Source organism: Canis lupus, chromosome 22 (genome assembly GCF_003254725.2).
Source record: "Canis lupus dingo isolate Sandy chromosome 22, ASM325472v2, whole genome shotgun sequence".
Taxonomy (NCBI): Eukaryota; Metazoa; Chordata; class Mammalia; order Carnivora; family Canidae; genus Canis; species Canis lupus.
Genome location: NC_064264.1, coordinates 51,032,410 through 51,060,334, shown reverse-complemented (window position 1 = coordinate 51,060,334; position 27,925 = coordinate 51,032,410). Strand labels below are relative to the sequence as shown.

The 27,925-nt window shown below is 37.7% G+C and overlaps 1 protein-coding gene across 6 annotated transcripts in view; it reads left to right on the top strand.

Annotated features, from left to right (window-relative positions):
* The window catches only part of NALCN (sodium leak channel, non-selective), a 315,576-nt gene that overhangs the window by 224,383 nt on the left and 63,268 nt on the right, over positions 1–27,925 (top strand). For all 6 annotated transcript variants that reach the window (XM_025441082.3, XM_025441086.3, XM_025441081.3 and 3 more), the window contains 3 exons: positions 3,619–3,755; positions 5,535–5,676; positions 22,890–22,963. In XM_025441082.3, coding sequence (XP_025296867.1) covers positions 3,619–3,755; positions 5,535–5,676; positions 22,890–22,963 — 353 coding nt within the window. The remainder of the gene's footprint in view (positions 1–3,618; positions 3,756–5,534; positions 5,677–22,889; positions 22,964–27,925) is intronic.

Sequence of the window (27,925 nt, the reverse complement as noted above, 5' to 3'; positions counted from 1 at the left end):
ATAGTTTTAAAGTTCCATGATCAGTTCATTATGAATTCTAATTCATTTATTTACGAACAGCTATTATATTTCTGCTCTCTGGAAAGGACTATGAAAGTGAATTAAAAACAGAATCTTGCCCCTGAGTAGTTTGAGGAGGTATAAATAACTCTAACACAAAGTAGAATAAGATGAGCTCCATTTTAAAGACATAAAGGCAAGGGAACTATATTTTAATATTGGTAACCGACCAATGTTAACATCATATTCTAGGATATTTGATAAAATATTACAAAATTTTGGAATGCCTGGATGGCTCAGTGGTTGCCTTTGGCTCAGGTCATGATCCCAGGGTCCTGGGATCAAGTCTCACATTGGGCTCCCCACAGGGAGCCTACTTCTCCCTCTGCCTATGTCTCTGCCTCTCTCTCTGTGACTCTCATGAATAAATAAATAAAATCTTTAAATAAATAAATATTACAAAATTTTATGTCTAAACCTTTTCTAAACATTTCTCAGTTCACTCAGTTCACCAATGGTAGATGTTAAGTTCAGGTTAAGTGCCATAGAGTCTATTTATATTCTATTCTGTGAATCCAGGGATACTTGCACTCCATGCCAACAAATGTATTCAATCAGTAAATGGGTATTTTCTGCTTCTCTCTCTACCTTTAAGAATATACTAAAAATCCTTTCCTTTATTTCCAAGTTATCTGCTAAAGAGTTTAGTTCTGCCGATTATTATGTAATTATTCATTCAACATATGTTTGTTTAGCTTACTTTGTGTCAAATAGTATGTCAGGCTCTGAATATGAATAATGAAACCCACCCAACCCCTGCAAGGATCCTTGTCCTCCTAGTGTTGACAGTCTCAAGGGTGGGTGGGGGGAGAGAAACAGTGTCCAAGTTACCATATGCTGGAATTTCAAATACTCTATGTAGTGGATTTAATAGTATGGCCCCAAAATTCATGTCTACCTGGAACCTCAGAATGGGATGTTATTTGAAATTAGATTTTTTCAGATATGATCAGTTAAGATCATACTGCTTTAGGGTGGGCCCTAATTTAAATTATTGATGTCTTTGTAAGAGAAAAGTGAGGGAGACTCAGACACAGAAACACACAGGGAAGAAGGCCTTGTGATTTCGGAGGCAGATGACACAGTGATGGAACTACAGGTTAAGGAACACGAACATTGCCAAGAAATTGAGTCAAGGAAGAACTCTTTCCTAGAGCCTGTAGAGAGAGCATGGTGCTGCTGATACTTTGATTTAGGGCTTTCAGCCTCCATGATACTGGAAGAAGTCTCTAGAAATAAAAGTAGCACCATCATTTTTTTTTAATTTTCTCCCTTTGCTCCTCACCTTGAGCTCCCAGCACTTTGTTTGTATCTCAGCTAGAATAGCTATTTATTTGTCATTATCTGTTTACGGACTGATCTATCCATTACAACGTGGGCTCCATGAGAGCAAATACTGTGTCTTAGTTATTTTTATATTCCCAGAACTTTGCAGGGAATCTGGTCTCTGGGATTTGATTTATAAGTGACTACACCAATACATAAGTAAATGAGTCAGCAAAGTCATGAATTAAATCCTTCATTTCTGCTCTATCTTCTTGGCCTGTCTTTGGCCTTATATAATTGCCTTTCTCTCTAGTCTGACTAAACAAACCACCTTTTCTTTTTCTGTGTGCTCTCCTTATTACTGACAAATATCTTTTTACAAGTTATGCCAATAAATTTTTAGAAAACAAGTCTCTTCCTCATGAATTTCTTTGTTTATATATGGAGCCATTTTTCTTTTTTTAAGATTTATTTATTTATTTGAAAGAAAGAAAGTGAGAGAGAGAGAGAGAGAGAGAGAGAGAGTACACATGCTGGGGAGGAGCAGAGGGAGAGAGAAAATCCCAAGCAGATTCCCTGCCAAGCACAGAGCCCAACACAGAGCTTGATCTCAGGACCCTGAGATAATGACATAAGCCAAAACCAAGAGTTAGACACTTAAGCAATGGAGCCACCCAGGCACCCCTGCAGCCATTTTTTGATTGCTTGCATCTCATGGAAAAGCTAGGAGTTTTGCACCTTGGGAGCTAAGTCTTCATCACTGTCACCATCACAGCCATCAAATGATTGGGAGCGTGTTGTGTTGTATTCCACTTGGGGAGACAGGAAGGCAATGAACGACAGTCAACCCTTCTTATGAGGTCACTGTCTAAGTCAGAAATCCACAGACAAGCCCCCAAATTAAATAAGACATACAGATGGCTACAGTAAAATATTTATATTATATAAAACAAGAATTTAAGAACAGTTTCTGAGTTTTATGAAAAATGAGGCACATTTTCTGAACTAGAAATAAGACCTATAATCTCACTATGAGCTCACACCAACTGGACAACTGAGCCATATATTATATTGAAATTGGATGTTCCCCCAAATGCAACGGTCATGTTCTCTCTGGCTGGTTTGGATACCCCTACTTGGGGAGGAGGGAAGAATTGCCACCCTCCTTCCTGTTATAAAAGTTATAAAAATATTCTCAGCCTCCCATGCTAATCTTTTCACAAACCAGAGACAGGTTGTAATTAGAAAGTAAGAGCATACCCAGCAAGGAATAAGAAGCTGCTGGTTTTTGAAACACACTTCCCTAACTCCACCAGAGAGGCTGTCTGAATTTGGTGGACTCTTTGAACGGGTTCAGTGGTTAGAGGTGCAGGCTAGAGAGCAGAACAGGAGATAGGTGGATATGGAGAGGTTATCCTGTCTATAGAGAGCTCTGAGAGGAGGGAGTAGTAAAGAGACATAAGGAAGGTCTGCAAGAGAAGTCAGCCTTGGACAGGAAAGAAGGTGGAGTGAGAAGGGATAGAAGCACCCTACTTCATTTTTCAGGCCAAATCCATCCTTATGATGGCTCCTTAGCTAAGCACCGGTTCCAGTTTATGTTGTCAAGTTTCTTTCCCTGAAATCTAATTTGTAGAACTATAAAATATATATAAAATATATACAAAACCCTTGTAGATAGATGATACATAGATGATGAATTCCATTTGCTTGTCATTTCTTGCAAAGATATGTTATGACATATAATGTAATAATTCATCTTACAACTGAATAAAGAACTCTTCCTGTAGGTACCAAATGTGTTGTTTCCATTTTGAGCTTTTCTCTTTAATCTGCTAGAATAAATGACCTGTTTTCCTGACATTTTCCCTCTTTGCAAATATTACCACTCAGGAGTTTCATTTCTTTTTATTCTTTTTGATTTTGTATTCTAGCACACATAAAACAGATTTTATTGTTACGTTATTATACATGCTAGTGATAAATAAGCAAACAAAAATAACGTTTGTTATGAAAGGGGGTTTGTATTTGGGAATAAAAGAACATAAATTTTTCTTCTAATTTTTTCTGCTTTAGTTTTTTGCTTGGTTTAGTTGTGGTTTTGTTTTCCGGGTGGTTAAAGTTCGAGCACACACGGAGCATAGATGCCAGGTGACAAAGTGCACTCGATGGGGCTCTGCTGCCATCTACCGTTCGCCACGTACCAACTCCTTGTTTTTCTGATTCCAAAAATCCAGTCTATGACTTGATAGTATAATAAGTTCCCCCCTTTCCTTCTTTCTATTTTTTCTTTAGTTAAAACAAAGTGAAGCGAATGCGGACACCAAAGAAAAGCTCCCCTTGCGACTTCGAATCTTTGAAAAATTTCCAAACAGACCGCAAATGGTGAAAATCTCAAAGCTTCCTTCAGATTTTACAGTTCCTAAAATCAGGTATTAACGTATTTCTTTCATCGTATATATCACAGACACAGTCAACGATTTCTCTTAAATCTGATTCAGCCCTTTTTTCAAATTCGTGTTTCAAAGAAGGGTATATTTCTTCTATTTTTAAGTTATGTATATTTCTACTCTCTTTATCTATTTTAAAAACCATTCACCCCTTTAAGTGGTATATTCAGAATGGTCATTCGACAGCGGCATTAAGCTGAGGCAAGAAGGCTGCTTCCCCCTGCTTCTCCCTGAGATGCCCCTCAGGAATTGGATCCCCAGATAACTGTCACAGGTACTCAAGGTTGCAGTAGACACCAAACTCTGACCTTCAACCCTATAAGGATAAACTTGCCTTTTGAGGCCTTTTATTGTCAAGTAAATAGAGAAATGCCACCAGCCAGGTTTCTGCACTACTGTGCTTGTTTAGAATGTCTGTCTAATTACAGTATCATTTGTCTTCTACCTTATTTTGAAGTTTAAAAATTCTTTAATGCATTTAGACAAAGAACAAGTGTTGCATTATAAAGACTTGCTTAAAAGCATGTTAAGTCTGTTGTCATTGTTTCTTTATGCATCATAAACCAACATAACCAATCCGGGGAGAATGGTACCTTGTTCCTTCTCATCTTTAGCTTGTTCTTAATTTAGCATGGATACATCCTTGGAAAACCCTGGTGAAAGGGTTTGCTCAATACTCTCACCTCCGGCTCTGATGGCTCCTTGTCTTCCACTTTTATAAGAAGAAACATGGCATTTGCCACATATACTAATTTGATTTTCTACCACTTTGCCCTTCAGTTGAGCATTTGCATAAAAGATGCTTTAAAACATTTATTTTTAAAAATTAAAAGACACTATTTCAGTTGTAGCTCAAAATTACAAAGAGAACCAAAATAGTTGAAATATGCCATTTTTAAAAGATTTTGTTTATTCACTTGAAAGAAAGAGAGAGAACACATGTGCTAGTGGGGGGAGGGGTGGAGGAAGGCAGGGAGAGAAGGCGCAGTGGACTCCAATGGGGTTGGGACTCTATCCCACAACCTTGAGATCATGACCTGAGTCGAAATCTAGAGTCAGCCGCTTAACCAACTGAGAATTCCAAGTGCCCCACAATATGACATTTTTATGTAACCAGTTCTAAAAACAATTCTGTGGGGGGGGGGGTTATAAAAATATGAGACTGGTTATGGTGCCATAATATTTAAAATTCAAATGGAAATATATTTGCATTTCTGATTTTAAAAAAATTTTAACTTAAAAATAGGAAGTATAAAAGAGCCACAAATTAGATTCAAGATTAGGGGTTATTTGAAAAGCTGTTATTTGAATTCTCACCATGCTTCAGAGATCAGATGAAACAAGTTTCTTTTGAGTTATTTTGAGTCCTTAAATGTAAAATTATCTCTTGAGGATTCTTATGATGAGTAGAAGTCAGAGAGATGAACTAATCCCTCTAAGTCTTAGAGGGAAAAAAAAAAAGTATTACCACAATGAGATTCAAAGAAATACCATCAATGACTGAATATTATTTCTTAAAAGTTATTTCAGGGACATTACTTTTTTTAAACAAAACTGAAAATTCAGGAAGCTTTCTCTAAGTTCATTGTTCTGCTCATTAAATCTAAACACCACTCTTAGCATGATGGGTCTTATTTTCTGTGAACTTCTTTTCTGTTACCGTTTATCGGAGCTCAAGCACTTCTGTCAGTGTAAAATGCCATGACTTGCTCTGGTTTATTAACAATGCTTGACGCATATGTGTCTACTTCATTTGCAAAGGGAAAGTTTCATGAAGCAGTTTATTGATCGCCAGCAACAGGACACCTGCTGCCTCTTACGAAGCCTTCCGTCCACCTCTTCTTCATCGTGTGATCACTCCAAACGGTCTGCAATTGAAGACAACAAATACATTGACCAAAAAGTAAGAATCTTAACAGTAGAGAACAAACTGAGGGATGTGGAGGGAGAGGGTGGAGGATGGGCTAGATGGGGGATGGGAATTAAAGAAGACATTTGCTGTAATGAGCCCTGGGTGTTGTAAGTAAGTGGTGAATCACTGAATTCCACTCCAGAAATGAAGATTGCTCTTTATGTTAACTAACAAAATTTCAATTAAAAGAAAGTAAGAATCACTGCTTTAAATGGCCAAAGTTTTCGTAAACATATATGTTAGAGAAAAGAACTATGTAACTGCAGGGTTATGGGGGGTCCTGAAATCTGATGTCTCAGGAGAATAATGAAGAAACTAATTTTGTTTGTAGAAGAAATCATGAAACCTAACATTTGCAGTTATGAATTTAAATTTAGCCTCTGTACACGTCCGCTTTTGAGCCATAGCAGGTATCAGCCCTGTGACTTCGATAGGTAGACAACCTCCCAACACTGCATTTCCTCACATGCAGAAGGACTCTGGTTGCTGACATTCAGCCACGGCTTAATAGTGGCCTGTATGATACCTTTTGCAAGAGACCATTTTCTCTGGGGAGAAAACCCAGAGCAGGTTTCTCTAAAATCAGTCAAAATACCACTTATTAAGTGTTTAGTATGTGGCAGGAATTATCTCTATGTATGTTGTCTTATGTTGTGATTTATCTATTTATCATTGAAGAGCAGATAGTGAATGTGTTCCCTCAGATTTCACAGTTAGAGAATGAAAGATTAGGGCATCTGGGTGGCTCAGTTGATTAAACATCCGACTCTTGATCTTGGTTCAGGTCATGATCTCAGTGTTGTGAGATCCAGTCCCGTGTGGGGTTCCATGCTGGGCATGGAGCCTGCCTAGGATTCTCTGTCTCCCTCTCACTCTGCCCTTCTCCCACCCTTTCTCTCTCCCCCTCTTAAAAAAAAAAAAGAAAATGAAAATGAAAGATCAATAGCAGAATTTGTAAAAGATCTTGAATGTTAGAGTTTGCAAAAGCATCTAATTTACATGCAAGTGTTTTACTTTGGAAGTCCTAGTTTATTTTTTATTCTTTTGAATTATGGCTTCCCTTTTTCTGTTGCTTATGATCAAATATGTATTTCTTTATTATCATGGAAAATAAAATACCAGTTCCTTCATCCTTCAAGATTCTCTGTTCCCCACACCGCACAAAGATTAGGCTTTCGCTCTATCTGTGCCTCTCTCCTCTGCTTCTTTTCTCTTACCTCCTTCCATCACCCCATTCCTCTCCCCAGCATCTGGTCTTCTGCTGCAGTTCCATGATTTTGTTCTCAGCTATGATCATGATGATTCCCTTATAGTGTATCTCTTCTCCTTCAAGGGTTTCCATTTATTTATTTTCTTCAGATGTAATTTCTCTCTCTTCTCCAACATTGTAGAGGACAAGTCTGATGCCAGTGTCATTTTTTTTTCTTCATTTGAATGTAATTAGGTGTTTGTTTGATGGTTGGTTGGTTGGTAGGTTTTCTGGTTTGGGGAAGCTTTTGAAACTCTCCACTGTCCTGGTTGTTCAGAAACCTTACCAGGATATACTTTGTATGTTTTTTCTCCTCAGAACTGACCTAAGGGTCCCTGGGTGGTTCAGTTGGTTAAGTGTCTGCTTTTGGCTCAGGTCATGATCTCTGGGTCCTGGGATCAAGCCCCATGTCAGGCTCCCTGCTCAGCAGGGAATCTGCTTCTCCCGCTCCCTTTGCCCCTCCCCCTGCTTGTGCTCTCTCTCACTCTCTCTCTTTCTCAAATAAATTTAAAAATCTTAATTAAAAAAAAAAAAAAAGGAACTGCCTAACTGGGGAGTCTTCAATTTGCAGACTGAGATATTGTCAAGGAAATTTTTGTTTATTACTTATTCAATAATTACTTCTCCATCTGCTCCCTTTTTCCTCATACTTTTTCCTTTATGATTGCCATCTCTATTTTTCTTCTGTGCTTTGAAATATTTGTTTTACTTGATTTTCCAAATCACTAAACTGATCTCAACTGAGAGCTTCCTTTGCTTTTAAATTTTGAGTAGAGAATCACAAAATGTGTGCATAGGCATGCAGTATTCTTAACCCTCCTTTAAGAACTTTCACTATTTTTAAAAAATTTATTATTAAATTTGTCACATTTGTTGTCCACAGTTATATTTCATTCTACTATGTACAAGGCATGGACATGAAAGTGCATGTGTTTGTTGGTCGATAATCAAGTGGGAAGATAATGGCCTGATTTCAGCCAATCAGCCCGAAATGCAGTTTACATACCAGAATGCAGATTGTTTATTTTCAAAATTTATTTCAAAAGCAGACTTTAAGCCAGATGTGTAGAATGAGCCCCCAGTCTAGGCTGTGGTTCTGACCAGCTATCTCTAGGAAGAGTGCCAAGAGCTGGTAGCACTTATGCCCAAAGTGGGTGTAAGTCTACAGCATGCTTTTTTAAATCCCTAATAACATCCCACTGGAAACACAAAATTAGCTTATGAACATTTATTTTCTGTCTGAAACCAAAGTGATGTCTCTCATACTTCCTGAACAGAATATTTTGAAGTTGATATGGAAAAAAATTAAAAAGGTTCTTGGAAGGCACATGGGGATTGAGGAGTGGTCTGAGGAGAATTTGGCATACCCAGTGCTCCCCTCTGGATGCCCCCCATCGTCCCTCCTGCAGCAATCCCTGTGCTAAGTCACAGTCGGAGAACTTCAAATGCCATTTCTGATTTCTTTAATGTCCTTATATTTTGTGGCTTCTTTCTACCTTCTCCTTTGACAGTTGTTTCTTACTAACTGAAAGGAAGATAACAGTATGGTTTTATTCTGTAATCTTATAATTGAGCCTTTCTGATCGTCTCCTAAAATATAATGAACTAGCAAAGACACTGCTCCTCAGTGCATCCAAGTCATTCAACATCTTAAGAGACTAGAATTTTCTGAAGACTGCAGGCAGTCCCCACACTATAAGTTTCATTGATTCCAACAAACCGTATGTGATGTTACATGAAGAAAATTATCCATGATGGGTAGGCTATCCTTCATCCACTGCAAGCCTCATTAGCCAATATGTAGGTACCCTACAATTGGGATAATATTATTTATCCCCCTATGAGCTTCATTCTCTGGGTCCACACTCCAGTTGGGAAAGTGGGATATAGAGAACATATTTTCTTTTCATCTCAGTAGCCACTGCCCTGGCATGGCAGCAGCAAGAAGACTTGTTATGTGCTACCATTCCTTCTTAAAGCTTTGTCTATATTTAGGCCTCTGAGAAAGTCACCTTCACTCTTTTCAAGTTCCCAGTGTCTCCAGCCTCCGCTGCCATCAGTTCCTGGCATTCTTCATAAATACTTGGAACTTGTCTTTGTTGAGTACCATTAGCCAGAAAACCCCAAAACCGAGAAACTCACTTCACGAATTTCAGCCCGAGGATATATAAGGGGAGCAGAAATTGAAGAGGAAGCAATCTGGTATTTGTATTTTTAAATATGCCAAGCCTTTTATATTTTTATTAAGAAACCCCAAAGCCATGTAAAATTATATAAACACACAACAAAAATCCCGAACAAAGACCATACCCCCTCTTAGCTCCTCTGAGAAAGTATTTTTCAGCGAGCACTTAGAAATTTCTTATAGAGCTCCAGCTGCCTTTGGAAATGCCCCGCAGGGTCAAGTGGACAGCAAGGTTTTTCACTTGATGTGAAGAAACACTCCCAGCACTCTACAACACAAATTGAGGCTGTTGCTCCTCAAAGAGTAGTAAGAAATAAAAGGAAAATGAGAGTCTGACTTATCAGTGATTTCCATGACATGAAAGAAAAGAATACTAAAATAAAGCTTTTCCCTTAATGATTTCCTGTAAGGAGAAACTTCTGACTCCCACTACACTAGAGGGAATCCCTTACCCTTGCCAAGGAAAATGCTGAGTGCCCAGGAACTTGAAGATCATAAGGGATTTTAAAGGGATTTTTAAAAAGGGATTTTAAAAAACGGCAACAACCGACAACAGAAGGTGAGGGTGTTTTTGAGTAGGCAATGCAGGAAATGTGAAAACTCAAATAAGCACCTGTCAGGCAGGATTTTCTCCCAGTCATCACCCTAGGTTCCAACAACCATAAGGAACTCCATAGCAACCTCACTTTGCGGAAACCACGTTCTTAAAAATAGGTCCAAAATAGGTATCTTTATCGCGTAGTTTAAAATACCTGTCCTTCTCCCCATAAAAAACAAGCAAACAAAAACATAAAATCTTTAAGTTGTTGTTGTAGATCCTAAAGGAAAAAGGCAGGAAATAGTGCTTTCAAACTTCTTCCTTAGAGTGAATGGCTGCCCTTCGTGACTCCATAGAAATGTCATTCCCAAGGCTAATTCCCCGTCCCTTTCTCCTCCTGCTCTCCCTACTTGGGGCATCAGCCAGGAGTTCCCTCTCCTCCTGATTACAGGACAAGCCTGCATATCTCTCTCTCTCTCTCTCTCTCTCTCTCTCTCTCTCTCGTTTTCTTAAGATTTTATTTATTCATGAGAGAGACACAGAGAGAGAGAGAGACAACAACACAGGCAGAGGGAGAAGCGGGCTCCCTGTGGGGCACACCATCCCAGGGCCCCAGGATCACAGCCTGAGCCAAAGGCAGACGCTCAACCACTGAGCCCCTCAGGAGCCCCAAGCCTGTATCCCTTGAGAGGAGTTTTTCTAGTTTCCAAGCAGAAGGCAATGGCTTTCTACTCATTTTTGGTCCATATTATTGAAATTAAACCCTGAGTTTTCTTAAGTAGCATGCTTGTCAGTAAATTGAGATGTAAACTTACTTTTCCAGTAACCGTGGTAATGAAAGCAGCCCACTCAGTCCTCACAAGTGAATCATCTTAGCAAAGTCAGAGTGTCCCCCCTGCTGTGGTTGGATCTGGGGACTCTCACTGCTTTTCAGCTGAGCTCCCCAATATTTCTGCCCTGCTGTCTTGTCTGCTGTGCCGTTTCAGGGGTCAGAACCTCACAGTGTCTGAAAAACATGAGGGTACCACACAGTCACATCAGCCTGAGACAGAGGGACAAGGTCTGTCCCAGCCACCCCCTTGTGCCCTGTGCACTTCCTAGTATAGTTTCAAAACCCATATGATGAAGAGCAGGAAGTATTTCTCTGACAGCAGGGCAATGTCTGTCCGCTTTCTCACCTGCCTCCTTTCTGCCAAGCATATAGCAAGTTCCACAGGAAGCCTTCACCGTAGTCAGCTAACAAATGTACAAAAGGAGGAAAGTGATAGAAGGTTTTCTTTACTCTTCCCATTTCTATAAGTCTTCACGTTCACTCAGTCATTCAACAAACGTCTATGGAACACCTGTTATTCATCTGGCACTCTTCGGGGCCATGGGATTTCAACAATGAGCAAGATGTGAGTGGTGCCCTTTAGAAGCTTTTAGACTAATGGAGAGGACCATGAGTAAATGCATGAAAGTAAAATGTGTTACAGGAACCTGAGACAGGACTCCCGTAGGCCCCCTTATAGGAGCAGAAAGCTTGAGCAGTGTAGGAGGAAAGGTGCTCCAGGCAGAGTGAGACATGCAGAAAAGTGCAGGACGCAGAAGATGCTTGACCTAACTGTTCGTCGTGAGAAGCAGAATAGTGATTATGACCAGTCATAGTGATAAGTGATGCACGTTCCGATCCTCATCTATGAAGTAGAAATAACTCTTATTTTCACCGCTTGCTATGAGGATTAAATTATATATGTTAAATGCCTCCCATTGCACTAGCATAATGTATGTTATGTGCCTCTAATACTAAGTAAGATAGGATACTGATTCTGAACCATAGTTGAGACTATGAGTTCAGACTCAGCAAATAGACTTATATTCATCAATCAAGATGAAGGACTTTTACTTAAACAAATTAACCTTTGATTGTAACAGTCTAGTTAAGCACAGTATATTAATTACTGATTTATTTTCCTTATTGTTCAGGAGTCTGATTTTTTTATTTTCATTTTTTTTATATTTTAGTAACTACCCCCATTGCCATAGTGTCTTAGGCTCTCACGAAGTAAATTAAATTTCTCTGGAAAGATGTCTTCTTCACAAAGCCTTGTTGATTGCCAGACAGCATTTTGTATTTTTCTATGTGATTATAGAGTGTTTGATGATTTGCTTCAGTAACTCTGTACATAGCAAGTTACTGATCTATAATTTCCAGGATAAACGTCTACTCACCAAAACAGAGAGAGAGAGAGAGAGAGAGAGAGACTGAGAAAGAGAAACCAGCCTATTTTCATCTTTAGGGCTTTTGCTCTTCTGAAAGAATTTTCTAAAATAATAGCTTAGCATCTCTCCAGGGCCATTCAAGATGTCTCTGTAGGAGAAGAGTGGGAGGTTACACGGTGCCACCACTCAGAGGGGCTGGATTGGCAGAGTTACAGACAGTGTGGTCCAGGGGAGGGAAGAAACGGTGTTCATCAGACCAAATGTGAAAACCTATGTACTCTCAAAAAGCTTAGAAATGCTCTGGTGGATAATTGATCTACTCACGATAATAGAGAGGAAACAAAAAGATACAAAATACAAGTGAAAACTTTTTCTTACATGTTTATTGATCTTTGCAGTATTTGTTTGAGCTCAGATCAAAATACAGCTGAGTTCCAGTGCACATTTTATCATTTGACATTTATTTCTTGAAGGCCTTTATATGCAAACAGTGTGCAGGGGTCTGGGTAAAAAGTGCACTCTGCTGCTTTAATTCCCTATCAATGATTTTTTTTGCATTTTATTTGCATATTTAGTTGAGTAATCACTCTTGGTTTGGGATTATAAATAATTTTCTTGGATTCCTTCAGTGTACATCCACTGAAAGTCAAAAGTAAATGTGTCTTAGGATAGAGATCTTCTATAAGTAACACAGAAAGCTTTTAACCACAATTTTTCTTCACTGTCTCCAAAACAGGTATCAGAGCGCTGAGCTTGCAGCTAATACTATCTGTGAAATTTACACTTTGCTCTACTGTTTCCACATTCTTCTCTTTGGAGTATACTTGTACTCATAAGTTTTACTTTCCATTAAGTGTAGTGCCAATCTCAATGTGTTACAGTTGTTGCTGGGGCTGGTGTTCTTGTTATTCGTTTTTTGTGTTTTTTTAAAAAAAGATTCTATTTATTTATTCATGACAGACACAGAGAGAGAAAGGCAGAGACACAGGCAGAGGGAGAAGCAGGCTCCATGCAGGGAGCCCAATGTGGGACTTGATCCCAGGTCTCCAGGATCACACCCCGGGGCTGAAGATGGCACTAAACCACTAGGCCACCGGGGCTGCTCTGTTCTTGTTATTTGGATCTAAAGTCCAAATACCGTTGAATCAATTGGAGAGCAAGCCCTATTCCCTTGTATTATCTGAGAGGCATGGATTTTAAATTCACAAACAGCTGCATGGTTATAAGCATCTGGTATTTTCTCCCAGAATCATAATCCACTCATCTTTTTTTTAATCTCTACAAGTTTCAGCTTTTGTCTTTCTGTTTATGTGAGCTATAATCATGAAGTTTTATGCTAAATATATATTACAGCGGATATCATAGCTTCTTACCAGTGAGCACTGGATATTTAGCATATCTGTGAAGATACTGCTTTTCCTTCATCTTTTGCATCCTTGGCATCATTACACTAGGCTAGCTGATGTCTGAGTTGTTGGATATTTGGCCAAATCGCCAACACAAACCTTAGTGACTAAAGCATTGTTGGGCAATTTAATTCCAAAAAAGTCAAGCCAATTAAGTTTCCAATCATTTAATTTCTAGTTTCACAAGATTGTCCTATATATCGAGTGTATTGATGCGTTTCAAAAGTGATTAGTCCTCCTTTGTAATTTTTACTTGATTCACATTTGTTATTTCAAGGATTCACTTCATAAGGGGAAAAAAATTAGAACAGAGAAAAGTTATCTTTAATATTAAGTAATGAATTCATTCTTTAAATATATTCACTAACACGTTACAGGCAGTACTGGATAGTGGAGGAAAATATAGTAGATAAGGAGTATACCACCCTTCTCATATGGAGCTAATGATCTACTGAAATTCACAGAGAAATAATAAGTTGTTTCATACACAGAGCAGAAAACAACATGTAGGGTGCCCTGGAGCCCAAAGGAAGACTCTGTGTGTGTAGGCATGCACACCTACATACGTATTTATATATTTTTTGACTTTTATGACTGGTGTATTTTCAGGGTTCAGAATTTATAATGTTGAAATAACAAGATCAAAAATCTTGACCCATCATCTAAAACTCCCTTTTCACAATTCACATTCTAAGACAATTTCAAAGCTCTGTAACATGCTATTATAATGATATTCACCTTTTTATACATTGTAAGTGACTATTTTAATTTTGCTGCCACTAATCACTTCTTAAAATTATTTCTTTCCAAGCATAATGTCAATTTTATAAAAAGTTTATTTTATAGAAACATCTTGCTATACACAAGATCTATCATATGCACTTTGAGGTTAGTTTTCAGTTCATAGGTGCATGAAAAATTAAAATACACTTGAATGACGTACCTGCCACCTTCAACCTATGTAATTTTAAGTAATTGCTTATTTCCAATTATGACATTTTATGTGGGAGACTTACTCAATAAGGCAGCTAATTACAATAATTACACTACACCTTTCTAGAAGAAATGACATTCATCAAGCCCTATTCATTGGACCATAGTTTTGTGCTTTATGGCCATATGTTTTTATAAATGTGTTTCCATTTATTATATTTAACATTTAACCTGTTAATATTTTCAAAATGAAAAAAGAAAAATATGGCTCCCAAACTTATTCTCATTTATAAACAGAAATACATTGTTAACAACTCCAAATCAGAAAAAGTTATTCAAATATTTAGAATATGTATGGTTTTCTGTCTCAAGTAAATTCTAATGCCTTCATTTTGAAGGAGGGTATCCGAGTGTAACTATTACTCTTCAGACCAGCATTGCAGCATCCCAGAGGAAGTGAGTATTCCTTGCTAGCTCTAGGGTGACTCGCAGGCTGTTGAATAAATTGAATTAATATTCTGCTTAATTGTAAGTAGTGATAGATCCCAGATTTCAAGGAATCAGTAGATATAAAATGTAAATACTCTTATCATACTGACATTAATAGGTTAGAAAAGTTATCTATCTCCTTTAGTGCTTCAGGGTCATTATTCTGAAAATCAGGTATGCATATATAGAACAAAGGAAAAACATAGCTAGTTTAGATTTTGTATCAGGATTTGGGATAAGAGCAAATTCTATGGAGGAACCAAATTTGAGTTCAAGCAAAAAATGTTGCATCATGATATAGTTTGGAAAATGCTTTTTTTTTTATTGTTGGGTCTAATGACATTTGACATGAACATTGTGTTTAGTGACAAGATTTGAACACTGCAGGTATACGTCTAGACTTCTAATTGTGTTCTTCAGTTTGCAATTTGGGAGGTCAAGACAACATAATTGCTATGAATATCAGATTTCTCACCTGTAAAAAAAGAATAGCATGTACCTATGAGGATTAATTTGAAAACTCAATTTAAAATGTGTATAATACCTCAGCATGTGATCAAAGAACCAAGAAAATTAATAAGGATTTAGAAGATTTGAAATACAGAAACCAAGAAAATTAATAAGGATTTAGAAGATTTGACCAGCCTTCATTCAGTGACTAGAGAATGCACATTCTGGTTGAGGGACACCTAAATAATTTACAAAATATGGCCACTTATGTACCACAAAGGAATTCTAAATATAAACCAAAGCAGTATCCTAAAGAAGACATTATTTGACAAAAGTGTAATAAAATTAGAAACTAAATAACAACCACAAAACACCAACACATTTCAAAATCTAAAAATCACTTCTAAATAATTTAGGAAGCATAGAAGAAACTGCATGGAAATAAAAAGTTTCTAGAACTGAAAACTAATAAATACGATGTAGCTCAAACTTGTGAGAAGCAGCTAAAGGCATCTTCAGAGGGAAAACTATAGCCTTGAATGTATATTTAATAAAGGAATAAAGGCTAACATAAATTGTCCAAATATTAAACTCAAGAATTTATAGAAACACTAACCAAGAAAACATTAAGACAGCAGAAGAAAAAAAGAGATAAAAGTAGATACTAATCAAATGGGGAAAAAAGAAGCAATAAGTAATATCAGTAAAACTAAAATTTTGTTCTTTGAAAGAACAAATAAAAAATGATAAGTCTGGGCAGCCTGGGTGGCTCAGCGGTTTTGTGCCGCCTTCAGCCCAGGGCGGGATCCTGGAGACCCAGGATCGAGTCCCATGTTGGGCTCCCTGCATGGAGCCTGTTTCTTCCTCTGCCTGTGTCTCTGCCTCTCTGTATCTCTCTCTCTCTCTCTCTCTCTCTCTCTCTCTCTCTCTGTCCCTCATGAATAAATAAATAAAATCTTTATATAAAATGATAAATCTACATCAAAATTCAAGAAAAAAATAAGGAGTCTTCTGGAATGATGACAGAGGCATTGGCATAGTTTTTTAATCTTGAATTCCCACATGAAAGTAAACAATACTTAGATAGTAACCAAAATCGATAGACAACATTTAAAACAAAACTAGATAATTCACAAACCACAAGTCAAAGCAGGTATAGACAAAACAAATAACCCCATGATTTGCATGGTAATTTAGTCTGTTTGGGTTGCTATAACAAATACGACAGGCTGGATGACTCAAACAATAAGCATTTATCTGTCAGAGTTTGGGAGGCTGGAAAATCTCAGACCTAGGTGCTGGCAGATTGAGTGTCTGGTTCCTCTTCCTGGCTCACAGATGGCTTCCTTCTTGTTGTGTGCTCCTATAGCAGAAAGAGGAAGGGCTCTGGTTTCCTCTTCTTATGAGGGTACAATTGCCATCATGGGAGCTCTATCCTCAGGACCTCCTTTAAATGTAATTACCTGCCAGAGGCCCACCTCCTAATATCTTCTCTTTGGAGGGCTAGAGTTTCAACATATGAATTTGGGGGTATAAAACATGGTATTGGTGCCTGTGGGAAAGAAGCTAAGGTTAGTTACAGGACATGTAATGCCTTTGAGAACAGGAAAACACCTGCCTAGCTCCATCCACACTGAAAAAAACATCCAGGAATGAAATCAAAATTGAACAGGCCAGCAACAAGAGTGATGAAGGGAAAAGTAGATCCAGACAAAATCAGTGGTGTCTGTTATCCATAACAGAGCCAGGAAATCTCAGAAAGAAGGCTGCCATATGGACCACTATGTCAAAACAACAGAAGAATCTCTGAAGCTAGCAAGAAATACTGAACTGTTCAGAAAAACTGTGCATAAAAGTGAGCAACAGAAATTTATCAAAGTCAAATTTCCTACAAAAGTTGTAAGAAAAAAAGAGTAGGGAGCAGAATACCATCACAATAGACAGTGAAAGCTTACCATAAAAGCATACTCACAAATGGTTCAAATTGTAGCATACAATGGCAAAACGAGTTAAAAAACATACAGATTGCATAAGACTAGAATAACAACAAAAGTAATAAATTCGTACATAAGGTGATAGAACTCAGGAAAGAAGTACAGTTGACTCTTGAACAACATGAGTTTGAGCTGTGCGCATCCACTTATGTGCAGATTTTTTGATAAATACAAAAAATACAGAACTATAAATGTATTTTCTCTTCCCTATGATTTTCTTAGTAACATTTTCTTTTCTCTAGCTTACTTTATTATAAGAATACAGTATATAATACTTATGATGTACAAAATATGTGTTAATTTACTATATTATCAGTAAGGCATTCAGTCAATAGTAGCCCCTTAGTAGTCAAGGGGTTTTTTGGGGAGGGTCAAAAGCTATATGTGCATTTTCAACTGAATGGGGTGTCAGTGCTCCTAACCCCTGCATTGATCAAGGGCCAACTGTATAAATAAAAGCAATGAAGACTAAACTGGAAAGAACATAAAGTGATCACATACATCAGATGATACCTAAAGAAAACTAGAAAGTGAAGAAGAGAAAATTTTAAGATATGAAGAAAGATGAAAATGATTTTAAAGAAAATGACAAATTGAAGAAATCCAAAGAAGGTCCAGCATCTAAGTTATAGAGAGCCTAAAAGAAGAAAACCAAAGCAATAGCATGGAACAAGCATTAAACTTTTCTGAAATATAAGATTTGAAGCTGCATATTGAAAGTACATGCCATGTAACGGAAAATATCAATCACGAATGACAAAAAATAAGACATATTCCAGACAAATTACAGGACTTTAAATATAAATGTATATTTAAAAGGCTATCACTCTTAACAATAGAGAAAAAACTGAGAGTTCCTAACAGGGAGGTGCATGGGGGATGGATTAAATGAGTGATGGGCATTAAGGAGGGCACTTGTCGTGTTGAGTACTGGGTTTTCTGTGTAAGTGATGAGTCACTAAATTCTACTCCTGAAACCAGTATCACGCTATATGTTAACTAACCGGAATTTAAGCAAAAACTTGAAAACAAAAAATAATAATAAAAGAAAATAAATAAGTATTCAGCTCAAAATAAACAAAAGTCTTACAAAGGAAAGAAGGAATGCTTTATGTCAGAAGAAATTAGAGTTACATATATGGGATATCCAGAGAGAATATGTGAGCCAGGTTGTTTTTATACGTGAGCCAGGTTGTTTTTATACCCAGGAAAACTGACTCTCAAGTCTAAAGAGGGAATTAAAAACAACTGCTATTAAGATGTAAGGATGTATGTTGTTCCTATGAGCCTTTCCTGAGGAAACTTCTAGAACACATGTTTCAGACAACCCCAGTGAATTCCAAATATGACTCTATGACAATGACAAAAGAACAGGTGCTGAACATTCTTAAACTATGTATAACTATGACTTATGAGGATTACAATGAAGAGAAAAATATGTAATAGCTATTTTCTCTACTAATATGAGTACAGTACAAGTGTACAAATGAGAGGAAAATGGAAAGAATATATGCAAACGCTTTTTAAATATCCACAAATTGTATTGTGTTAGAACAGGTTTTGTAATTCTAAGACTCCTGTCCATGAAATATGAAATAAAAATGAGTTATTATCAGACAATCTAATGTCTGTCATCCTCTATGTACTTGAAAAATCAAGATGTAGGGTGGAGGGATACAGATACAGAAGAGATACAGATGTCATATGGAAGAAATGAGGTAAAAACCCTATGCCCTGAATTTAAATTGAAAATATCAGAATAAACTCAGGCAAAGTCTTCAGAACAGTGACAACTCAGTAGCAATGAGAATCACTGGCATCTAAATTATGTTCTTGAAACCCATTTCTCAATAAATAAACCAGGGGTTTTTGGAGAAAATTGTTAATTTGGAATAGGAAGCATATATAAGATAAGCATGGGATATCTTGCCATATCTAACAAAGAAACCTAGACAATAGAGTCAGGGCAAAAGAATCCATGGGCCATCTTGAGAAAACTCCCAATGAGCACAGTTGGGATGCTTTGACCTAACATGAGGATAATGATTGTAATGGATTGAAACCAAATATAATCCTTGAGTTCATAATGGCATTTTTAAACTAGTAACTGGTCACCTTCAGAAGATGATAGAAAATCAATTAATTATATAAAAATGAATAAGTAAAGGTAAAGAATCATTTATCTTACCTTTCCATATGAACTATATTACTGATTAACCAAATAGTACATGAAAGAAAGTCTCTTATTATAAAAAGTATTCCAACTAGCAGGTGAGAAAGAAGTGGCAATTTTACAAACTGAATGAATCAATGATCTAAGCAACGAATATCAATACTACTAACATCACAAAAAGAGGAACCATCTGGCATTATATGCCTTGCGATGAAAGATACCACCACCTATGGCCTTGCCAAAGCGATTAAGTGTGAGCCTGATGAGGCTCTGGGTCCGGCTGCCAGTTTGCAGGAAGTACAGAAGACAGAGAAACATGTGAAGTGTGCCATGAATGTGCACTTGGGAAAATCCAGACTCTTGGAAAGTACAGGTCATATGGCCCAGGTCCTTCAATTTAGGGTGGACGGGGAACTGTAGATTAAAAGATGTTAAAGAAATTGCCAGAAAATCAGCAAGATCCATCCGTTGCTGTGCCCTTCAGCTCCAAGTTATTCAACCACAAATAACTGCAAATTTGAACCTCCTGAATTTCACGTTAAAGGGCACAGTTCTAGAAACATTTTTTTTTAGAAACACCTTTCAAATTGAAATTTTAAGACCAAAAAAACATCTCTCTATTGTTTGAACATTTAAACTTATTTTTTGATATTCAGCCAGAGAATGGTTATCTTCTGTAGTTGGATGTATTAGTTTTAGAAACAAAATAAAACCACCAGAAGAACTCCCTATGATGTCACCCATACTCCTCCTTTTAAGTCCTGCATGTCTGACATGTTTAGAACCAGAAGAAACAATTGCTTCCTTAGCTGTAATCGAAAACTTCAGATCTAAAATTACTTATCCTGAAATTGATTTCTGTATTCCTTGTTTTGATCATCTCTGATTACTGTCAGTATCTTTGAGAGCCACAAGAGAGCACTGCAGAGCAGCGTAGCTCTGAGTCCTTGGGACTAGCAGACAGTGTCCTTTTTGGAAAAAAATGTGCAAAGCTTTACTGTGGAAATAAAAACTGGAAGAATAATAGATAACCACTATAGGCCTTCTTTATTTACTGGGTGAAGAAGAACAGTTAAAATATATAACTATCTAAATACATATCTAGGCTATCAAATATGCATAGATATAGATAGATGATAGATAGATAGATAGATAGATAGATAGATAGATAGATAGATAGATAGATAATGTAGATATTTCTTCTTTTAAAACATCCTAAGGCATCTGGGTGGCTCAGTGATTGAACAGAGTCTGCCTTTGGCTCAGGTCGTGATCCCGGGGTCCTGGGATCAAGTCCCACATCAGGATCCCCACAGGGAGCCTGCTTCTCCCTCTGCCTGTGTCTCTGCCTCTCTTTCTGTGTCTCTCATGAATAAATAAATAAAATCTTTTTTTAAAAAAGGATGAAATAAGAGCGATGGGGTCCAGTCCTCTCCCAAAACCTGCTGTCTCAGGGCCCCCATAGCCTGGACCTCTCCCATGACCATGCATGTGCCTAGGTATCAAAAGGCAGAAGCACCATCATGATGGGACCCTGCAGCTGAGTCTTCTGTCTCTGAAAATGACTTTAAATAACATTCCTTGGAACACAGGCTGCCAGCTCTAGGAGGTCAAATCAATGCCAAAAGTCACCTCTTCAGGGCAGGGGAGGAGATTTAAGAAAGTTTCATGATACATCACAGTAAACAGCCTTTCTTATACAACCCTGACAATATAGTTTCTGGAAAAATTACACCCACTTTTAGCTCCTTGTCTATGCATTAGTTTATTCTTCCAAGAGTTCTGGTGAATAATGAAACCAGTTCAGCTTTTCATTATTGAAAAAATAAGAGTTTACCATCTTTCCTCTTATGAGGAAAATTGCCAATGTGTTCAATGATCTTTCCCTTCATTGCAGATCTACTGTAAAAAATGAGTTATATTGCTGGTTATGATGTTATCTAGGTCATCAAGTGTGCCTGAAAAGGCCAGTTTTGTTCACCACTTCCTCTCCAGCTGTGGCCATGTGGACGTACTAGTTGACAGTACAGCAGTTGTTTATAGGCTTGTTTGTAGATCGGAGCTCTGTGACTTTGCACCTGAAGTCATTAACTTGTTTAAAAGAAACTGGATGATCTATTTTTAGTGAACACAGAGTTGTTCTGTCTCTTGCTTATCCCTCAGATCTGTTTGGAACACATTATGCCTGACAGTATTTCCTCCACCTAGCTCAGCACTTATGCAAATAGTCTTCACCAGATTACTTTGCCCCATACAAGCATTTCCAACTGCAGTCCTTTGCCCATGTACTCCTTTGCTATGAAAAATCTTAACCATTCTTAAAGTCTCAGTGCGACTTCTCCTTCTTTAATGACATCTTTGCTATTTCAGACACACCTATTTCTCTCCGCACCTGAGGTCCTATAGCCTTCTTATCTTTCCTACTAGAAAATATCATCCAGCACTTTACTATCTACTTTTTACTGGTAATGTCATGCGTCATAGCCCTGCCTTTGTAACTACGCTTTTCAATTCTGATAAGCAAGAATTCTGAATTAATCCTAGTTAACCCATATATCTAATAGCCACTAATATACTAAGCACTTAGTAACCTAATCTATTAATCAAGATGAGCAGGTTGTTGTCCAAGTATTATCTTTGGTCTGACTACTGGAGTTACACTTTCTAGTAATCTAGTAATTTGTGAATCTTCTAAGGATGACACGCTTCCCTGTTCTTTCTGTCCTGTTCTTGCTCATTTTGGTTCTCTGTACACCTGTCACCCCTCTGACTTCTGCAACTATTTAGCAGGACAGGGCTGAGTTTGGAGAATCTTCTGGTTTGTAGGCAGCCTCCAGGATTTTGTTTTCCTTAGTGCTTTTCCTTGGAATAATTTCACCCTTCTTAACTAGGAAGCAGCCTTGAAAGTTCATCTCATTTGTCTCCATGCCTGTAGGCAAAACAACTCTTGAACTCATCCATCAGATTAGTATTGCGTCATAGGCCAAGAACCTGCAACAGTTGTAAAGTGGATTAGAGAACGTTTTATTGGACAATAGCAAGAAGGAGTCCAACATTTGTTTTAATGTCTTATTTAATGTTAAATTCCATGAACACTGAAAAGCCTGTTTAGAGTAAGATGTTATTTATTACTGGTAAACATAGCCAATGTATCACTGCCATATGGCCCCACAAGCTTGTTTACATTTCTGCTCAAATAAAAGTAAAAATAAAAGATAAAATTAAATGATAGAATCAGGGTGCCTGGGTGGTATGGTCCATTAAGCATCTGACTCTTGGTTTTGGCTCAGGTCGTGATCTTGGGGTTCTCAGATGGAGCCCTGCATTGGGCTCCATGCTGAGCTCAGAGACTGCTTAAGATCCTCTCTACCTCTCTCTAACCCTCCCACTTGTTCTCTCTCTCTCTCTCAAATAAATAGATAAATCTTTAAAAAAATAAATTATAGTATCAATCATATAGTGATGTTTTAGTGAAAAAATCATGTTTAATGTTTTAATAGTGTTATCTATGTAATGTATATAATGATTTGTCAATATATTATCCCTTTACATTACAAAACTAAAGTCACGCTTCTAATTTTTCAGCTTCGCAAGTCTGTTTTCAGCATCAGGGCAAGGAATCTTCTAGAGAAGGAGACTGCAGTCACTAAAATCTTAAGGTAACACCATTAAACATTAGTACATATGTAAACACAAGTGGGTTTGTATTAAGCAAAGAAGGGCTCTTTCTTTTTAATGAACTAATTTTCTGAATATAAATATATATTCTTTCTGCTAGAAAGTAGGTTTGGGTAACTATATATTTATAAATAATGCCAAATATATCATTAATATCTTTCCTGAGAAAAGTAATGTTTTATTAAATCAGTTGTGCATTTGTTTTCAAGTACTTACACATAAATTGTAAGTATAAGCATTTAGATGAAAATAACTTACTTTTATTCTTCCATGTTTTATGTCTTTTGTGATACCTAAAGGACAAATCACAATCTAAGGGGGAAATAGTAAAAGGGTAAGCTTTTTAGAAGTTATTATCATTTATTAATCTATGAAGAATAAATGTATTTAAAATCTGTAAGAATCAAAATCATATCCCTTTTAAAATGCTTATGAAAATGTCATTAAAAAAGAAAATATGTCATTTTAATGCTACTTTCTTAAACCTGCCTTCATGAAGTATCAAAGGAAAAACAAGCTAGCTACTTAGGAGTATTTTATAAGACTGGCATAATATGAAGTAACATGATCTTTCTGAAAACGTATAAGCATTTGGAATGTAATTTATCGGTGCACATATTCCACAGACGTGTAATGATACAACTAAATACTAGGAGGCTGAAAGGAGAATGGCTGACAAGGTAAATGGATGAATTTATACTGGGAAGCCTCCCTCCACTCTTGTGCCAAAGAGGAGGAGTTAAACTCTCTTCTACTCTACCTCTGTTCCAAGAATAGTCATTAAAGAGTTTTTGCCAGAGTGTATATCGCTATAACCTGGGTAACTGTAATGAGGAAATAAGACTAATATAATGGACTTGAGAATCTATTTTGAGTTTATACCAGTACCTGAAATTCATAAGCCAAAAGTGCTCCTAACTGGTCAAGACAGTATTTTGCGTATTCATTATTTCCTCGGCTGACAGTTCATGCGTAGATAGGAGTATGCACCAGAATACCTTTCCTGAGAAGAAAAGAAACATTTCTGGGGCTTGTATGTTATTACCACAAAGTATGATAAGATAATCCTAAAAGGTCTGGTTTAATAGAGGAAGGAAAACTTCTCAGGAAATTTGTAACCTGTATCTGAATTTTGGTGTGCTTCCAGCTGGCTCCATCCTGGCACTGCCAACAGATATTATGGGGCTGGCCTTGAGCACTATGTGGTATTCCAGGGTCTTTATCAAGCTGTAACTACTATCCTAGACAAATTTCTGGTAGTGCCAATCCCTAGCATCTTAAAGACACTCCCCTGTTCATGTAAGACAGACCCTGTGCAGGTCCAGCCCTGCAAGAGTACCCCTGCACTCAGAGGGAAGAGAATTCAGCCTCAAATGCACCATGATCCATGAGGGGATTGTAATGCACTGGCCTGTATTCAGAGTCTACCTGCCAAATTAGGCACCACGATGACATTACCCACCTACGCAGAATAACTACCTTCCTGAATGTACACCAGGGACCTCTGAGCAGAGACAGACAGGGATACTTGCAAGAAGCTATTTCCGGAGCCTCACTTACCTATGAACTCTTCTTAAATTTGGTCTCCTGGTTTTCCTTTTTCACCAACTCTTCCTTAGTCATCTGCTCCTAGTTTACAAAAGAAAGGTGAGGACTCTCATCCACACACACAGGAAGGTGAAACTATGGTGTGTGTTGATCTGGGTTGCCAAACACAGGGACCATTCCCATACAGTGTTTTCCAGAAGGAGGATCCCACTGGGTGGCATCTTACTGTCTTATTGTCTATCCAAGTGACAAGTTTTTGGAAAACCTCCTTCGAGGAATTCATCCACCATGGGATAGGCCTTAGAAATAATGCAGATGTCACATGGGCTTGTGTTAACGTGTTACTAGATTTAGAACATAAAGTCAGGCTTTTTCTGGCAGATTTGGCTTATCCACATGACACTGAAGGCTGACTTCATGATGCCCAAAGTCATAAACGTAAATGCGTTAGATGGAGAAGACTCGCCAGTGTTTTCTCAAAGTCATATTGAAGCACAGATGATAATGCTAGGAATCACATCCTTTACTGCTAATTAACACTGTAAGGGGGAAATTGAGCTGTTGATTTTCAAATGTACAGAAATGTTTTGAAAAAGAGAAAATTTGTTTAAGAGAGAGAGAGAGAGAGAGAATTTGTAAGGGTACCTGAGCCATTTTTTTTTTTCTGAGCCAAATTTTTAAGACCATCAGGGGATAGAGACACCCTCAGACTTGCCCAATAATTGTGTAGTTTCAGGGACACTCGGAGCCATTTTCACTTTACGACAGCCCAGCACACCACAAAATGAGAGGCAGCTCTCTGGGGGTGCTGGAGCTGTTAGCCAGTCAATCTCAGGAAATACAAGGCTACAATGAGAAAAAAAAATTAAAATTTTTTAAGAATATAAGTTTAATCTTTAGAAAAGCCCATTTAACTCTTTTCTCCTGTGAAAATGGTTTCCTTGTTGGTGCTACATTAGTCTCTGTAAGAACTAAGGATAGGATGTCAAACTGAGAGTTTCTTTGGGTAGGCTTATCTCTTTTCACTCATAATATAGTAGTAGCAATTATATTATACCTGCATTATAATGTAACCTGTAAGTAAAAAGGTCAAGAATAGATTGGATCCATGGGCATTTTTCATGCTGTTTTCCAAGGAGCAACAACAACTGAAAAGACAAGGAAAGAACAGATAAGAGAAATTAAAAAAAAAAAAAAAAAAAAGGAAAACATTTACAGTTACAGTCACCTCAGGCCAAAATAGGAAAGAAGGAGAAGTTTCTAACATTCTCTCAGGGTCTTCTTACTCCCTGGGGAGAGACTCCTCCCCTAGGCTCAGCCTTATCTCTTTGTTCGTTAAGCTGCAGTGTTCCTGGGTAAGTTAGAAGTAGAAAGACAAATGCTCCATGATGTCAATTACATGCAGAATCTAAAAAAGTCAAACTCATAGAAACCGTAGATTGGGGATTGCCAAGAGGTGGGGGTGGGGGGCAAATAGGGAGATAGTGGTCAAAGAATACATATTTCTAGTTTTAAGCTGAATGGGTTCAGGGATCTAATGTACAGTCTGGTGACTCTTGTTAATAATACTGTGTTGTATAGTTGACACTTGCTAAGAAGAGTGAATCATAAATATTCTCACCACATACATACACAGAATCATAATTATGGGAAGTGATGAATGCGTTAACTACCATCATTGTGGTGTCTTTTTACAATACATACACACATGAGGGTGTGTGCCTGGGTGGCTCAGTTGGTTCAGCATCGGACTCTTGGTTTTGGCTCAGGTCATGATCTCAGGGTCGTGAGATAGGGCTCCAAGCTCAGGGTGGAGTCTGCTTGAGGCTCTCTCTCTCTCCCTCTGCCCCTCCCATTAGTGCTCTCTCTCTCTCTCTCTCTCTCTCTCTAAAAAAAATAAATCTTAAAAAAAAAACATATACATGCCTCAAATCATGCTTTACACCTTATATTTATACAACACTGTTAATCAGTTATCCTTCAGTAAAGCTGGGGAAAGAATGGCCTCTCCCATGACTATTTGCATTTTGAAAGGGAGATTTTGAAAAGAACTTTAAGACAAGGAGGTACGGGGGGGATCCCTGAGTGGCTCAGTGGTTTAGTGCCTGCCTTCAGCCCAGGGCGTGATGCTGGAGTCCTGGGATTGAGTCCCACATCAGGCTCCCTGCGTGGAGCCTGCTTCTCCCTCTGCCTGTGTCTCTGCCTCTCTCTCTCTCTCTCCCTCTCCCTCTCTCTCTTTCTCTCTGTGTGTGTGTGTGTGTGTGTCTATCATGAATAAATAAATAAAATATTTTTTAAAAAGACAAGGAGGTACAGATTATGTATCTTCGTGGATGGGTCTGCCTTGTTATGGAAGAATGGAAGTCCACCAGAGACTTGCTGTAGCGCTGTATCACTCTTGATTTTCCTTAGTCTTTTATTTTCATAGTCCCAAGTATTTACTGTCCTTAATTTCACCTAAGAGGTTCCTCCCCAGGGAGGCAGGCAAGAGCATTATGGGAAGGCATAGAAAGAAGATCTCAGCTGAACCATTTTAGCAAGTACGTCACAGGTGAGCATGTGTTTTGAATTGGGTGCAGATAGAGATAAGTCACATAAACTTGAAATCCAATGTGATATGAGGAAGATAATATGAAATATTAGTGTCTTAGAAATAACTTTTAAAAATAACAAATATTTGGGGGAAAGGATACAAAACAAATCTCTGATCTAACGTATCTAGAGACCTGGCTGTGTCAACAGGCAAATTATTTAAATCCTCAGTTTTCTAAGAATTTAAAGATTGGAAGAGGTGATCCTCAGGGTCCCCCCTAGTCTAACACAATCTACTGAACTTGGTGTCAGCATCTGACTCTGTTCCTCTCTAACCTTAAGCAACTCCCTTACATGCCTTTGCAGTGTAGACTGCCTAGCTTGGTTGTCTGAGTAATCTGTTGATTAATCAGAGTGAAATTTAATACTTGTCACAGTGAGGGAGGCCACCACCTCAGCACTCTTACTAACATCTCAAAAAGGATAGATCAGGAGTGGATATTTATAACGTTTGGGGTTTAGGTTTAAGTGTTTTCAGTGACTGAGATTGAGCAGAATTCTTGATGTAAGAGTTTAGATCATTTCACAATATATACAAACATCGAATCATTTTGTTGTATACCTGAAGCTAATAGTGTTACACGTCAATTATAGCTCAATTTTAAGGAGGGCACATGATGGGGTGAACGCCGGGTGTTCAATGCAGCTGATGAATTATTGAAAACTACCTCTGAAACTCATGATGATATGCTGGCAAGTTGAATTTAAATAAATAAATAAATAAATAAATAAATAAATAAATAAATAAATAAATAAATAGTTGAGGACTCTCAGGGATACACAAGTCATAAGCAGCTGTTATG